This window comes from Prorops nasuta, unplaced genomic scaffold (assembly GCF_024137725.1).
Source record: "Prorops nasuta isolate Cenicafe-Biocafe unplaced genomic scaffold, Cenicafe_Pnas_1.2 PNAS00004, whole genome shotgun sequence".
In the NCBI taxonomy this organism is placed as follows: Eukaryota; Metazoa; Arthropoda; class Insecta; order Hymenoptera; family Bethylidae; genus Prorops; species Prorops nasuta.
The window spans coordinates 2,624,632-2,637,731 of NW_027116801.1; the positions used below are offsets into that span (position 1 = coordinate 2,624,632).

Here is a 13,100-nt window from a genome sequence, read left to right on the forward strand (position 1 = left end):
CGGGCCCTATCCGTTTGTATGCAAAGTAACACAGGCTTTATAATTGCTGTTAATAGAAAAAATGTTGCGTTGCCGTTACACAGTCATGATTTCTCACAACGATTTCTGTGTTTCGCGCCAGCAAGAATGTGGAAAGGGTTGCCTTCAATTGTCGTTATGGGAGACGGAAATTCTCTGCATTTTTTTTCACACTGTACAAATGGTCGCCAGTCGTAAGAGTCGCCATTTTTTTTACTGAAAATAAAACAATTCTGAAAAAAAGAAAAAAAAACTGTATGAAAAGGATCCTCGAGATAATCTGGATTGAAGGAGTGTTGGTGAACCGTTCGTTAAACTTGTTTTATTATTTTTATATAATTAAATAATAATACTTACATTAAAAACATTTCAAAATTCGAGTATGTTATTTTTTACGATTCTCATTAGTCTATTCTTCGTCTATAAAGTGTTAATAAACAAACTTTCCATTGAAATAAACACTGGAGTTTTAAGAGTCGAGGCAAAGATAGCTGTGAAATTTGAGGTTTGAGATATACAGAATGATATTGACTTGTGACAATGTCAGCACGTTTGGATGCTGGCCAAACTCTCCCCACAGCCAATTTAACGAAGATAAATTTAAGATTCCCTGCAGCTACTTTTAATTAAAGAATTGATCCTCGTTGCACGAATACGTATACATCCATCACAATACGTGAAGAAACAGTGAATCGAATCTTTTGGATAAACTGGATTTTTAGGTCTATATAAATATATAATATTCTATGGATTAGTTTTTAATTGTAAAATAAAAATATTAACTGTGTCCACTGTATTTATGATTTCACACAGTACGTTTAATTTGAAGAACGTAGAACATAAAACATTGATAAATATTTCAGGTGTTTATTGCAAAAATGAACCAAGAAAATTAGCTAATAATGTGAAAAAAAGAAGTAAATTGTTTGATGCTGGATCTTTAGTAACATTTTTCATAAGAGTTAGTAATATTAGAATTTTGTAGGATGTAGGGGGTAAGCCAGTTTTGCAGTAAAAGCGTCTGATTTGAATTTGAATTTGGAGATGACAGCATTGGCAAGTGCATTGGGTCTGGAATTGTGCTGAGAAACGGGGAAGACTCCGAGCGAGCACCATCTATGAAGTAACACGTGTAGCAAAGAGAAGTACTGAATGAAAACTCGATTTATACTTTCAACGGCTGATTTTCTTCTACCTCGCGCAAACTATTGTTCTCACTGACCTTAAGCGTAATTAGCGGAAACTCGGGAAACTCTCCTAAGCAGTAGAAAAGTTTAAGCAACGGCTACTTGCCTATATAGCCATTCACTTTTCGAATAAACTTCGAGTTATGCAAAAGTACCTAAGTTCAATCCATAGAATTTTATCTCTTTCGTCATTGGCAATTGAATATTTCTCCAAAAGGAGTCTCACGATTGTTACGAAATAACTTTTTGGTTCATTCGTGAAATTTAAGTCTGTTGAAGGTACTCGTTACACGCACTTGTCCCTCCTGGGTATTATTGAGTTTCAAAAATAAAAGGACCCATTTCCTTTCGAGTTCAGGTTTACTGAAAAGCTGCATATTTAATATACATGTGCATGAATAACTGGGTTTCCTTTCCTTCTCGGTCACTTCCTGTCCTGCTGCGATGACTCACGTGAGTCGATTAGAAGTCAAGCCGCGAGAAGGCGAAAGGATCCACATTTACTTATGGCCCCTTCTCATCGGCCTATGAATTTTAACTCTTTTAATAGGCTGGCCACATTCGGCTTATTAGCATGATAAATCCACCGATGTACCGGTAATTGTAATGCATACTGCATAATTTTCCATTATCTACTCAATAATCCGAATAAACTTGTAATTATTACCGATAGAGGTGATTTTCTTAGTAAATTTCGTTGAATAAAAATTGAGACGCAGACAGAAAAAGATTGAGAGTGAAGTGGTGGAAGAGGGGACAAGGAGGGGGGAGGGGAACGGATGAGTTGAAGCTATCCATAGGGTCTGGGTTAGAGGTTTGTTGATTGAATATGGCTGGGATTGATAGAGACACGAGTGGAGCACATGGAGAAGTGGGAAGGGTAATTTTTTGAAGTATACAGTGGGATGAGAGATTTGAAGAGGCATGGGTTGTCTGAAAAGCACGAGTTCCGGCGACGATTCTCGTACCAACGCCACGACAAAGCTCCGCGGGAGATTGAGCAGTGGATCTTTTTTTAGAAAGCACACCCGAAAGTGGGCGACAATGAACTCTTACCTTCTGCCTTCTGACACGCTTCTTGATAGCGTTATACGATATATTCCTTGTACACCGATGAATTCGCTCTCTCTTTGCTTGTCTTCTTCTCTCTTTCTCTCTCTCTCTCTCTACTACACTCTATCCTTGTCTGGTTTACGCACCGTTCGAGCTATCCTCTCTCTCTGTTCCCCGTAGAGACGAGATTCCAGCGATTAATCGCTTCCTGCACCGCTGTTCGTTTCGTCACGGCAGCTCCGCAAGTTCATCGAGCCGCAAGCTTCGATCGCACCGTTCCAAGGACACGCACGGATGAAGCGTGTCAATCGCGCGAGAAATTCCACGCTTAAAACTGGCAAGAGTCGGCAATACTGCTCGGCCCAGTCGCCACTTGCTCGAGACTTTGACCAACTCTACTGTAGTCACTACTCTACTCTCTTTTTACCCGATGACCAATCACGCTCACTCGCACTTCCAGCACATCGACGGATTATCCTTGGTCGAACACTTTGCGGCTTTAGCCAAGTCTTTCAAGGTATTTATTTAGTTGGCGATAGGCGCCGCGAGACACGGTGCACGCACAGTATTCTACCGTTATCTAGGGCGATGCCTTTCTGCTTTCCGCTGCTCCTGCTCGCCGCCGATTTGCCCTCCGTCATCGAAAACACGCTACGTTGTCGTAGCCGTTGACACACTCGACGCTACCGCCCTATCGCCGCCAGTCTCTCCATCTCTCTTTTACCTCTTCATCTCTTTCTCTTACTTCGACTGTTAAACTTACTTACCGACCAAACATCCTGACCAATAGCATTCACCCAATCGTCTAACCCCAAGCTCTCCCATTCGCTCTTTCATCGAGTCACAAACTATACACTATGTCCCCACTCCTCCTTCATTTACATCTTATTTTACATTCTTTGCAATCAAACACATTAGCACCGTTCAACACTACTAATTTTAACTCGTTTCGTATTTGCAATGATTTTACTTCATTAAATTTTTACGCTTGAGAATTTATACATAATCCTTCTTTCTGGACACTTCCCCCTCCACTTTCCTATCATGAAATTATTTACGTTCAACCAATGATGAAGGAAGAGGGGATTTCGGATCGGACCATTCAGATTCCCGTCTTTGAGTATACTTTACCGCAGTATTGCACATCGTTATCATCCGAGGATTTTTACAAACGCATCCTTTCGATCCTTTCAGGTTTTCGTTCATCGTATTTTGCGGTTTGTATAATTTCTAGTGCACTTTACATTCCCATCTGATCTTTGCAATTAAATAATAATTAACTCACTCTATATTTCAGGTAAGTTGTTTTTATGCCCCAGCACTGATTTCAATATATTGATGTAAAGTAGCAGAATATGAAGGCTAAGTAATACATTTTGGTTAGGGTTGTTAGAAGCGTCTTATCGATTTTTCTGCCACCCGTTGCTGATTTTGTCAAGTCTTGCAAAATGGGAGTTTCGTGAGTGACATTATTAATCATTAATATTACAGAGCACTACCATTAGGCGCTCAATTACACTTCATTCTCAATTCGACCATTTAATTTCCCAGATATTATCTGTATAAAGAGCAACTACTTTACGACCGAATATTATTAATATTTAACTGTATAGTTGTTAGGTAGGTTTTTAATTTATTTTATTTATTTATTCAGTATTAATTACCTTAGGAATAATATGGTACGAGGTGGACGTGGAGGAATGATCAGGGGTGGCAGAGGAGGTATGGGCCGTGGAATGGTCTTCCCTAGGAAGCAATTTCTCCCACGTCATCCATTTGATTACACACTGTGCGAAGCTGCTTTTCCACGTGTCAAGCCAGCAGTGGATGAGTCTGATTTTCAGACAGCTTTATTAAAAAAAAATACAGATATGTGCCCAACTCCAAAAGAACAGACATCTATCTTAAATCTAGTAACTAAACTGCAAAGTGTTCTTGACAATTTAATTGTAGCCCCTGGAACTTTTGAGGCCTGCGTAAGTAATTATTTTCAGTAAAATTATTTCCTTTTCTTTGTAGGAATCTAACTGAACGCTTTTTTGCAGCAATTGGAGGAAGTCAGGCAAGTTGGAAGTTTTAAAAAAGGCACAATGATTAAAGGTCATAATGTAGCAGACATTGTTGTAATTCTCAAAACACTACCCACAAAAACTGCAGTAGAAGCTCTGGGAACCAAAGTCAATACAGATTTAAAGACTGTAAATCCAAAGGAAACATTTAGACTTTCTCAAACAGAAAGGGGTTTTGATATTGCAAATAACGAGGCTACAGTCAGAGTACTCATTACTACTTTACATCAAAACTTACGAAAACTAGAGTCTGACCAACATTTGGATGTTAAGATATGTCAAGGTACGAAATTACAACTAATAAAACTTTTCTTATTGATCCATAGATAAGAATAAAGATAAATAATTTTTCAGGTCACTTAGCAGCAATTAGACATTCTCGTTGGTTTGAGGAAAATGCTCATCATTCCAGTATTAAAGTTTTAATAAGATTATTGCGTGATCTCAGAAGTAGATTTGAGGGATTGGAACCACTCTCCCCATGGATGCTAGATTTGTTAGCTCATAATGCAATTATGAATAATCCAAGTAGGCAAGCATTGCCTATCAATCAAGCATACAAAAGAGTGTTGCAGCTTCTTTCCTCTGGTTTATTCCTACCAGGCTCTGCAGGTATGCTGTAATAATAAAATATATTAGCGGTTGAGAATTGTTGCCTAATACAACTATTTTTTTTAGGTATTTCCGATCCGTGTGAAGGTGGAAATATTCGAGTCCACACAGCAATGACTTTGGAGCAGCAGGATTTGGTCTGTTTAACTGCACAAACTTTGCTACGTGTACTAGCGCATGGAGGTTACAGGCGCCTTTTAGAAGGAACCAATAAATTTGCTGTAGAAATGAACGTATGGGGAGGTGGAGTTGTCGTCAGTCCTCTTGACAAAGCATACGAACCACCAACAGAACAAGAACAACAGGAAGATATGGAGGAAACCAGTGAAGAGATGATCACTGAAAGTGTTTAATTTGGAACATTTTGCAATATATATATTGACTTAAAGAGGAACTTTACGTTTTAAACAATTATTTATTATCTTCGTTAGCCAATAAATTTTCTAACAGAATAACATTTATGTTCTATTGACAAAACAGGCAAAAGCTCGCACATGGAGTACATAAGTTTTTTAAGCGGTGCTTTGCACGATGAATAAATCAATATGGATAAAAAGTCATTGATATACAGTCTTGTTTTTTTGGGCACGCTTGTAAAATTCGTACCCAGTAAAATTTATTGCTTCAAATTAACAGGTTCAGACTTGGACCAGGTATAAGAATGATACGCATCTATTGCCACTTATTGATTATCGTAAACAAGGATCATTTTCAGACATCCAATTGGCGCAGTTGGCAGAGTAATTGTTTTCGGATGTCACAGGCACCTTGAAGAGTTTCCCCTCCGGCATACAAACACAAACTTTATAAGTCTCTATCGCTGTGGATTTGGATAGAAATAAAGGAGCGATCGGTATTTTATTAATATCGATGGAAATACCGTTCTTAGCATCCAAAATTATGCTTCCGTTGATGCTTTTTAGGAAAACATCACTATTCGCACTCCAAACTACTTCTTTACCGTCCATTCTTGCTCCTTCAGCTCCCTGCATCGAAATTTCTTTGTCAGATTTAATAGTTAAGCTTGCATTCATAGGCGACGTGATCCTATGGGTCTCTGCAATTTTAACGTCAATTCTTTCCACCCCGTCCGGTAATCCGAAATTTGGAAAATCTGTGGAAAAATACGTGGAGCCCGTCTTAGGGTCCTTCACGTCGAAAGTTTTTACTCGAGATACCGAAGTACCATTTTTCTGAATTAGTACGTTGGCATGGTGTAAATTACGAGAACTGTATTTCTTTACTTCTATTTGAATTCCAGCTTCATCACCCGATAGCTCCATTGGCTCGTCTCCGTATCCTTGACAAATTCCCGATTGCACACAAACCTGAATAAAATACTTGTGTAATATTTGTGGTGGATGCTATTGAATGATGAGTCGTATATTGTTCGATTAGTTCTTACGTTATCTAAATCACTTCTGCCATAAAGCTTGATCAAACTTTCGTCAGGAATAACTTCTAGAGATTCCATTCCCTGTCCAATTCGCAAAATTGCAATTACCGTGAGGCTTAGAAATAAATTGCACAATCCAATCAAGCCAAGAATAAGTGTAAGCGTCCATAAACAATATCTCTTTCTCGTGGATCTTTCATTAATTTGTTGTTTTGAAGAAAACTGTCCATTGACGTTTTCTGAGCTGCAAGAAAAATTATGGTAAGGAAAATTTTCAAAAAACAAAATCAAGCTAACTCTTACCTTAACCGCTTTCGACCTGTGTTATTGCCGCAAAGAGATTTTTTTATCAAAGGACCCTCACTGTTGGATAAATTGTCATCGGCCTTTGATATGGAGGGAGAGCCAGTTTCATTTCCAGCAGTGTCGATGAAAGCAGACATTGGAAGAATAATCTCAAATTCTGAGGAAAATAATCTAAAAAAAATATTAAATTGGCAATAATGTCGTTCTCAATATAAATGTTCACAAGTATCTGGAGCAGTATCCCAGGATATTTAAAGATGAGAGCCATCTAAGATAATAGCACTATCTCGTATAACGCGAAATAATTCAAGATATCACGTGGGCAAATTTGAAACAAGGCCAACTACTTGTTTTAGCCACCTCGTCACGCGTTTGCCTCGAGATTGGCAATTCTCCACTCAATTCCTTTTTGTTTATGGATGGAACGCATCGACCAACATCCTCTCTCACTCACTAATTAAATTAAATAAGTTCTACATATACCTTGAATTTTGACGAATGAGTCTGCTTACGATTAGAAATTCTTCAAAGACCGGAAATACACGAGACTGGAAATTTTCGAGGAGAAGGTGAATATTCGACGACGGAAAGGAATGAAACGGGCCGAAATTCGGCGCTTGCGCGTCTATAAATCGATGCTCCATATGTACTCTTTCGCATTCTGCTATCGCGCAGTTCATTTTAAATCCCTCATGAATTAATCACCACTCAAAAAATCCCCAGTCTCTCATCATAAAACAGGAAAAAGCTTCCAAAAGATCTGACAATATTTATTAGAATATTTATAAAAATGGAGAAATCAACTTCACACACATCACGAGATAAAACCTAAATATAGCGAGCAAGATGAACAAAGAAGATTGATCCATAAGTAAAGGCAGAGTGCACAAGCACCGTTGAATTTATTTACATAAATATAAAAACATTTTTTTCTAAAAATGTTTAACTCATTCCTGTGGCCAGACTTGGCTCTCTATCCACGGAATGTAGTGATAGATTCTAGTATAGATTCCAGGAATGAAACTACCACATATTTTTCCAATACTGGTCACTCCAATCACATTGTACATACAGTTATGATCGTCGTTGAAGACAGAAAGGGGTCCTCCGCTATCACCCTGAAAAAGCAAGTTATATTAACTTGAGAAAAATTACTAATAAAATCTTATTAAAGTAGTAACCTGACAAGTATCCTTTCCCATTCCCCCAGCGCAAATCTGCCAATCGGAAACGACTCCTATTGGCACTTTATCATCTGTGGTACCACCTAGGAAGGTTTCGTTACACCTTGGCTGGTCTACCAAATTCAGAGTTACCTTCAACAGATCATTCGAACCCTCTTCGTCGGCTGAAATAAAGCGTTATATTTTTGTTATTATCCGACTTATTAAAAAATCATAAAACGAATTTCGTCAATCAATTTACTCCAATCAACGCGGCCCCAGCCGGTGGCAACTGCGTTATCACTCTCTATGTTGACATCCGGAAAAGAATATGGTAGGCAAGCAGGTCTGACATAGGCATTAAAATTCACCGGTCTTTCTAATTTGAGCAAAGCAATATCATGATACTCCGAATTCCTTGGATTGTATCTAGGATGTCTGATTCTCTCGATCACTCGCCTCTCTTGTGGCTTGGCATCATCGTCACTGGACGCCAAATTCAAATCGCCAACTCTGACCCAAGCTGCATTACCCCTAAATTGAAGAACATTAATAAAAAATTTATAGCTAATGTTTATTTGCAAAAAAACTCACCAGGTTTGTGAAGAGAGGCAATGTGCGGCAGTCATGACGAAATTCTCCGCTATTAAAGAACCCCCGCACAGTCCCCAAACTATATCACCAGATCGCTTGTCGTAACCGATAGCAGTCATATGAGGGAACTCCTTAGGATCCGCTTTTTTCCCGCCAACAATTAATTTCCTGAACTTGATTGCGCACAGTGAAACATTGACTGGTTTCCGGTTTCCCGAGAGCGTTGGTGGCGTCACAAGAGAATAAACTGATTTAGCGTAATCAGCGCATTCTAAATGAGGAAAAGATCGATTAACCGGATAACTTGATTTTCTTCCACAATGTAATTTTTTTATATTTAAATATCGACAGTATCTGATGTTAATTCTTTATATCACTGGAAACAACATTACCAATTTAAAATTTAATAGGAAAACTTACTTGCTTAATCATATTAGATTTGATTTGAATTCTTTTTGTATCAAAATATTATTGTTTTTGGAGCTTTTAATATATTGGTAATTACTTCTTCTGGCAACTGCACCCCGTCCGCCATTGTTTATCAATGAACCACCGGATTGGGGTGCTGGCGTAGTAGACGTAGTCGTAGACGTGGTAGTTGTAGTCCTTTTGGTAGTGGACGCTGTTAGAGGACAGCAGACTATCGGATCGAATCCTGAAAAACTGCAAATCTTCTTGGGAGAAACACCGGATAGGAGCTCCTGATAAACGGATTGACAGTTGTCCACCATCGTACACACTCCACGAGCTCCTCCGACAGTACAGGAGCTGCCTGGAAAAAGGCCAAATTCTATTGTTTTGCGGAACGACAGGATTGTGCATGCGGTGAATCTTGGATAGAGGATAAAAAAGGAAGGAAGGAAAAGAAAGATCGTTGGAGAATGAATTCAAGGCTGTAAAATATTCGAATGTGGATGTGGAGATTGAAACGATTAGCATTTTAATCAAGTATTATATTTACCTTCATATTGCGCCGAGACTGCAGAAGGAGCGAGAAGAATGGAGAATGCTGCAAAAAGTAATGTAAACAGCGATGCTGGTGTATACAGCATCGTTGACTCGTGTTATTACTGTTCTAGTTCAGTGTAACTGCTGCTTCCTTCGAGATCAAACTCACGTATGGCTGATTTTCTTGTCCCCACCAACCAGTGTGCACCATGAATCTTTTTATTCCGTGGGACGTGGGACTAGACTCTTCCCTCCCCCCTCCTACACTTCCCCACTTTCTCGGCAAAAGGACCAAGAGAAGAGGGGAGGGGGCACACGGCACCCGAACGCGTCACTTCGCCATCTACCAAATCAAACGATTTTTCTTCAATAAAATTTATCAACAAGTCATGCCTTGAGAGCCTGTAAGATATCATCAACGCTGCAATAAATGGAAATGTAATTTTTATTATGCCAGTTGTCTGAAATTGGCGAACCGTTAAATTATCCATTATTATGTAAACAGGTGCATGAGTTTGGTGCTTTTTGATAGACTTGTGTAAACAATGTGAATGAACAACCCACTGTTGCTCTCGTGTCCAAGTAATATGTTTGGCATTCATATAATAATGAAAGTTCAACATAAAACAATTGCATTATGAATCAACAAAGGCAACTTTTATCACGCGTTTTCCGGGTGATAATATTCTATTCAGCTATTTTGCGCACAAATTTTATATGTATATACCATTGTATTCTAGAAACTAATAAGCACTGCCCCTGTAACGGGGTTTCCCAAGGAGTTTATACAGAAATAACCTATTCGAAATACGTAGTTTTTAGTATTCCCCTGGCAAGTTGGCGTAAATAGAATCAGTGTGACGGAGAATTAATGAAAAATTGAATGGCTCGCGTGGTAAACCGCGAATGTTTATGACTCGACTCGTTCTGGCTTAACAATCATCTCCTACGCCACCCAAGTGATGACGTATGACAATCAATGAGCTAATTTCAACTCATTCTTCTATTTATTCCCAATGATACGAGATTTATCTAAGAAATTCCATTTTTCCTAGAACGGAAAGAACGTCATTTGCATTAATTAAATGATATTCGATTATTACTCCACGATCGCGATTAATAAAATCCATTAGTTTTGTCAATTGAACATTGCACGTGTTTTGAACGAAATCAGGAAGATAATAAATCAATATAAGTAGAGGCTGGTACAGTTAACCGATTAATGGAGTGTCTAGACACTAAGCTTACGGTAAAACTCATAAAATTTAATCACATTTTAAACGTCCCGATATTAATTGCGTCTAATATTGGAAAGAGTAAGTATATATAATGAATAATATCCCGTTAGAGTTTACGAAAAAACATTAAAATTTTGATAACAGTAATTACATCTTAGAGTTAATAGAATGCCAATTTTATTTCATTTGGTCGCCTAAGGTTTCTCCAGCCTTTAACAGGACGACTTTTCAAGCGGTAAATTTTTGTCTTTTGTAATTGTAAAGAGTATTTTTTTTTAATTTTAAATTTTAGTATTTGTATCGTATATATAATGAATAAAACAAACCATTTTTGCAATAAATTGATAATTTTGTATGATCCACAGAGTCTAGGCCATAAGAAACGAGTCAAGATGTCTGAAACGAGATAGAAGAGCGAAACGATCGTTTTACAATTGGATTAATTTATTGTAATTATACAAAAAATAATTTGATATAAAGATTATTTTATTGATATAAGGAATTTTCGGTTATTTCAATGAATTTAGTAGTAAACAATTATCACGAAATTACTATAGTCAAATTTTTCCACAGGTTCAAATTTTTTACGATTAAATCTCGCTGCTTCAAGTTCCTGAAAGTTCGCGCCTGGAAGAACGAGCGTTTGCAGACCGCACGTGGTAGCAAGGGGGTGGTCTTGTATATAGGGTCCCCCAGTTGAAACGTGTAGAGCAAAGATGCACGAAGTGTATCTTCATGATTATCAAAGTTATTAAATATTTGGGTAAGACCTCTTTTAAAAATCTTATTATTTATATTTAGAGTGGCCCTATAAAAAATTTAATACTTATAGTTTTGAAAATATTTTTTTTAATTTATCTATGAGGAATTTTAACTGTCGGACCCTATATGTACATATATGCACACCGTACCTATTATCCATGGAAAATAAAACGTCAAAATCTCCATTGCATATATTGCTAAAATTTGAGGAACATTTATGTGATGCTATCGTTTGAAAAAAATCCTATGGACGCCCTTGCAGTGGGTTTACGAAGAGGAATTCACGTTCCGGAGCCGGTTCTAGAATGGTTTCCCATTGCATCGTTGAAGCGCCATTAATCGTTGACGGCTGAAAAGTAAAAGCCAACGAGCTCCTCATACGGTGAGCGTATTAAAATAAGAGTTAATAACTTCCAGTCCTTTCCGTGTCATCCTTGAATTATTCTAAATGTCCCTCTGCAATGATCGAGTCTCATAAATTATTTTCATGAATGAACGCATCCTTCGATGCATCCATCTAATGGGCTCCAATTTCTTTAGTTTTTATTTTAAACGTCTGGCCGTCTGATTCGTTCACCCGTACAGTTATTGGCTGTGGAATATATGAACAAAGTATTTCTTCAAAACCAGCAACATTTCTAGCTATTTTATTTTGATCCTTCATCTTTTTAGCTCATACGATAAGTAAATTGATTTTGTTGTTGTTATTATTAACGCAATTTGTTTCAGATTCAAAAGTATGCACTGAGAGGCAGATTAATCTACTGATGTAGCAGGACATTATATGCAGGAAGAATCACATTTAGTATCAGTAAATGAATTGCTCTGCTTTTATTTCATTTTTGATGGTGCATATGTGTATTTCGTCTGGCTCGAAAAAGGATACTTAGCAGGAGAGAAACTTTATTGAAAGAATAAAACGTCCTCATGCAGGTGTGGTATCTCGTCATCGAACTACTCAGGCTCAACGAACCTCTGCAATTAAATCCAAGAGTAAGACCAGCTCAGCCTGTCTGGAAATCGATCCATTTCCGCCAGACAGATCAATCGATGCATGTGGATTCTGAATAATTGTATATGACGAGTGACATTTGAAATCGCAGATTTTTTTTTAACGTCACCGCAGAATTTTTTTGTTACTGACACTGTCTAGCGAGTATTTCAATGACCAGTGTCGTTTAAAAGAGTCTAACTTTATCTGTGTTAAAATAGTAAAATAAAAAACTTTGAGATTTCTAAAAAATTAAGCTATCTTTTAAGGCTATCCAATGAAAGTGGCTTGATTAAAAACTGCGTTTCGAAAATTCACTACCAATCTAGTACATTTATTTCTATTAATCAAATATATATATATATATATATATATATATATATTTCTGTCGTCACGAGTCTTATAATAGAAAATTGAGGCGACAACAAGGATTTTACGAAGGTCAAGATTGCAAAAATAGTTTTGGAGCTGATTTGAGTGGGCGATAAATGCCAAGAGGATTGATGGACGAATTGTTTTGTGCTGGTATACAGTGACGGGTGGGAAAGGCACGTATGTCAGGTATATGTATGAGTAGTACACTATCGTTAGTATTAAAAAAAGACCGATTGAATAACCAGTGATAAAAGTGTTATGGTTATTTTTAAGGTGGTATTGGAGTACCAATGCCCCTATTCTTGGTAGAATTAATTAGTGGCTCGTAGGGGTGAACAATTTTGGAAAAATCTGCACGTTGTAGAATTCTTAAGGAATTTCTTCTATC

At 37.6% G+C, this 13,100-nt stretch overlaps 4 protein-coding genes across 9 annotated transcripts in view; 1 reads left to right on the forward strand and 3 right to left on the reverse strand.

The window, feature by feature from the left end:
• Nucleotides 1-3,000, reverse strand: part of Rap1 (RAS oncogene family member Rap1) — a 30,211-nt gene extending 27,211 nt beyond the window's left edge. The window contains exon 1 of the mRNA XM_066725474.1: nt 2,262-3,000. The gene's annotated coding sequence lies outside the window, so the exon portion shown is untranslated. The remainder of the gene's footprint in view (nt 1-2,261) is intronic.
• A 389-nt stretch (nt 3,001-3,389) lies between these two features.
• Nucleotides 3,390-5,499, forward strand: LOC136772938 (interleukin enhancer-binding factor 2 homolog). Of its 6 annotated transcripts, none has more exons than XM_066726195.1 (6): nt 3,399-3,475; nt 3,643-3,717; nt 3,928-4,234; nt 4,304-4,610; nt 4,682-4,939; nt 5,006-5,499. In XM_066726195.1, the coding sequence occupies exons 2-6, from the start codon at nt 3,707-3,709 to the stop codon at nt 5,290-5,292; spliced, it is 1,170 nt and encodes a 389-aa protein (XP_066582292.1). In that variant the 5' UTR covers nt 3,399-3,475; nt 3,643-3,706; the 3' UTR covers nt 5,293-5,499. The 6 variants fall into 6 exon arrangements, with proteins under 6 accessions (XP_066582296.1, XP_066582292.1, XP_066582291.1 ...); XM_066726194.1 differs by having other exon boundaries at nt 3,440-3,475; nt 3,556-3,717; nt 3,913-4,234; XM_066726196.1 differs by having other exon boundaries at nt 3,441-3,475; nt 3,556-3,717.
• Nucleotides 5,500-5,617: 118 nt separating this feature from the next.
• Nucleotides 5,618-7,326, reverse strand: Scgbeta (sarcoglycan beta). The gene is made up of 4 exons (XM_066726191.1): nt 7,125-7,326; nt 6,639-6,812; nt 6,345-6,579; nt 5,618-6,267 (listed from the first exon to the last, which is right to left on the reverse strand). Exons 1-4 carry the CDS (start codon nt 7,319-7,321, stop codon nt 5,629-5,631), a joined length of 1,245 nt encoding a protein of 414 aa, XP_066582288.1. The 5' UTR covers nt 7,322-7,326; the 3' UTR covers nt 5,618-5,628.
• A 175-nt stretch (nt 7,327-7,501) lies between these two features.
• LOC136772937 (venom protease-like) lies at nt 7,502-9,509 on the reverse strand. Its single transcript, XM_066726193.1, has 6 exons — nt 9,360-9,509; nt 8,904-9,170; nt 8,399-8,669; nt 8,067-8,338; nt 7,823-7,989; nt 7,502-7,759 (listed from the first exon to the last, which is right to left on the reverse strand). The coding sequence occupies exons 1-6, from the start codon at nt 9,448-9,450 to the stop codon at nt 7,589-7,591; spliced, it is 1,239 nt and encodes a 412-aa protein (XP_066582290.1). The 5' UTR covers nt 9,451-9,509; the 3' UTR covers nt 7,502-7,588.
• Nucleotides 9,510-13,100: the final 3,591 nt, after the last annotated feature.

Excerpts from the sequence above, each read along its gene's own strand:
- Scgbeta (XM_066726191.1), bottom strand. The coding sequence starts at position 7,321 with ATGAACTGCGCGATAGCAGAATGCGAAAGAGTACATATGGAGCATCGA. Across the intron at positions 6,580-6,638 it reads ACAGGTCGAAAGCGGTTAAG|CTCAGAAAACGTCAATGGAC; the intron begins GTAAGAGTTAGC and ends TTTTTCTTGCAG. Across the intron at positions 6,268-6,344 it reads GCAGAAGTGATTTAGATAAC|GTTTGTGTGCAATCGGGAAT; the intron begins GTAAGAACTAAT and ends TATTTTATTCAG.
- LOC136772938 (XM_066726194.1), top strand. Across the intron at positions 4,611-4,681 it reads GGATGTTAAGATATGTCAAG|GTCACTTAGCAGCAATTAGA; the intron begins GTACGAAATTAC and ends ATAATTTTTCAG. Across the intron at positions 4,940-5,005 it reads ATTCCTACCAGGCTCTGCAG|GTATTTCCGATCCGTGTGAA; the intron begins GTATGCTGTAAT and ends TATTTTTTTTAG.
- LOC136772937 (XM_066726193.1), bottom strand. The coding sequence starts at position 9,450 with ATGCTGTATACACCAGCATCGCTGTTTACATTACTTTTTGCAGCATTC. Across the intron at positions 9,171-9,359 it reads AGTCTCGGCGCAATATGAAG|GCAGCTCCTGTACTGTCGGA; the intron begins GTAAATATAATA and ends GCCTTTTTCCAG. Across the intron at positions 8,339-8,398 it reads TGCCTCTCTTCACAAACCTG|GGGTAATGCAGCTTGGGTCA; the intron begins GTGAGTTTTTTT and ends TCTTCAATTTAG.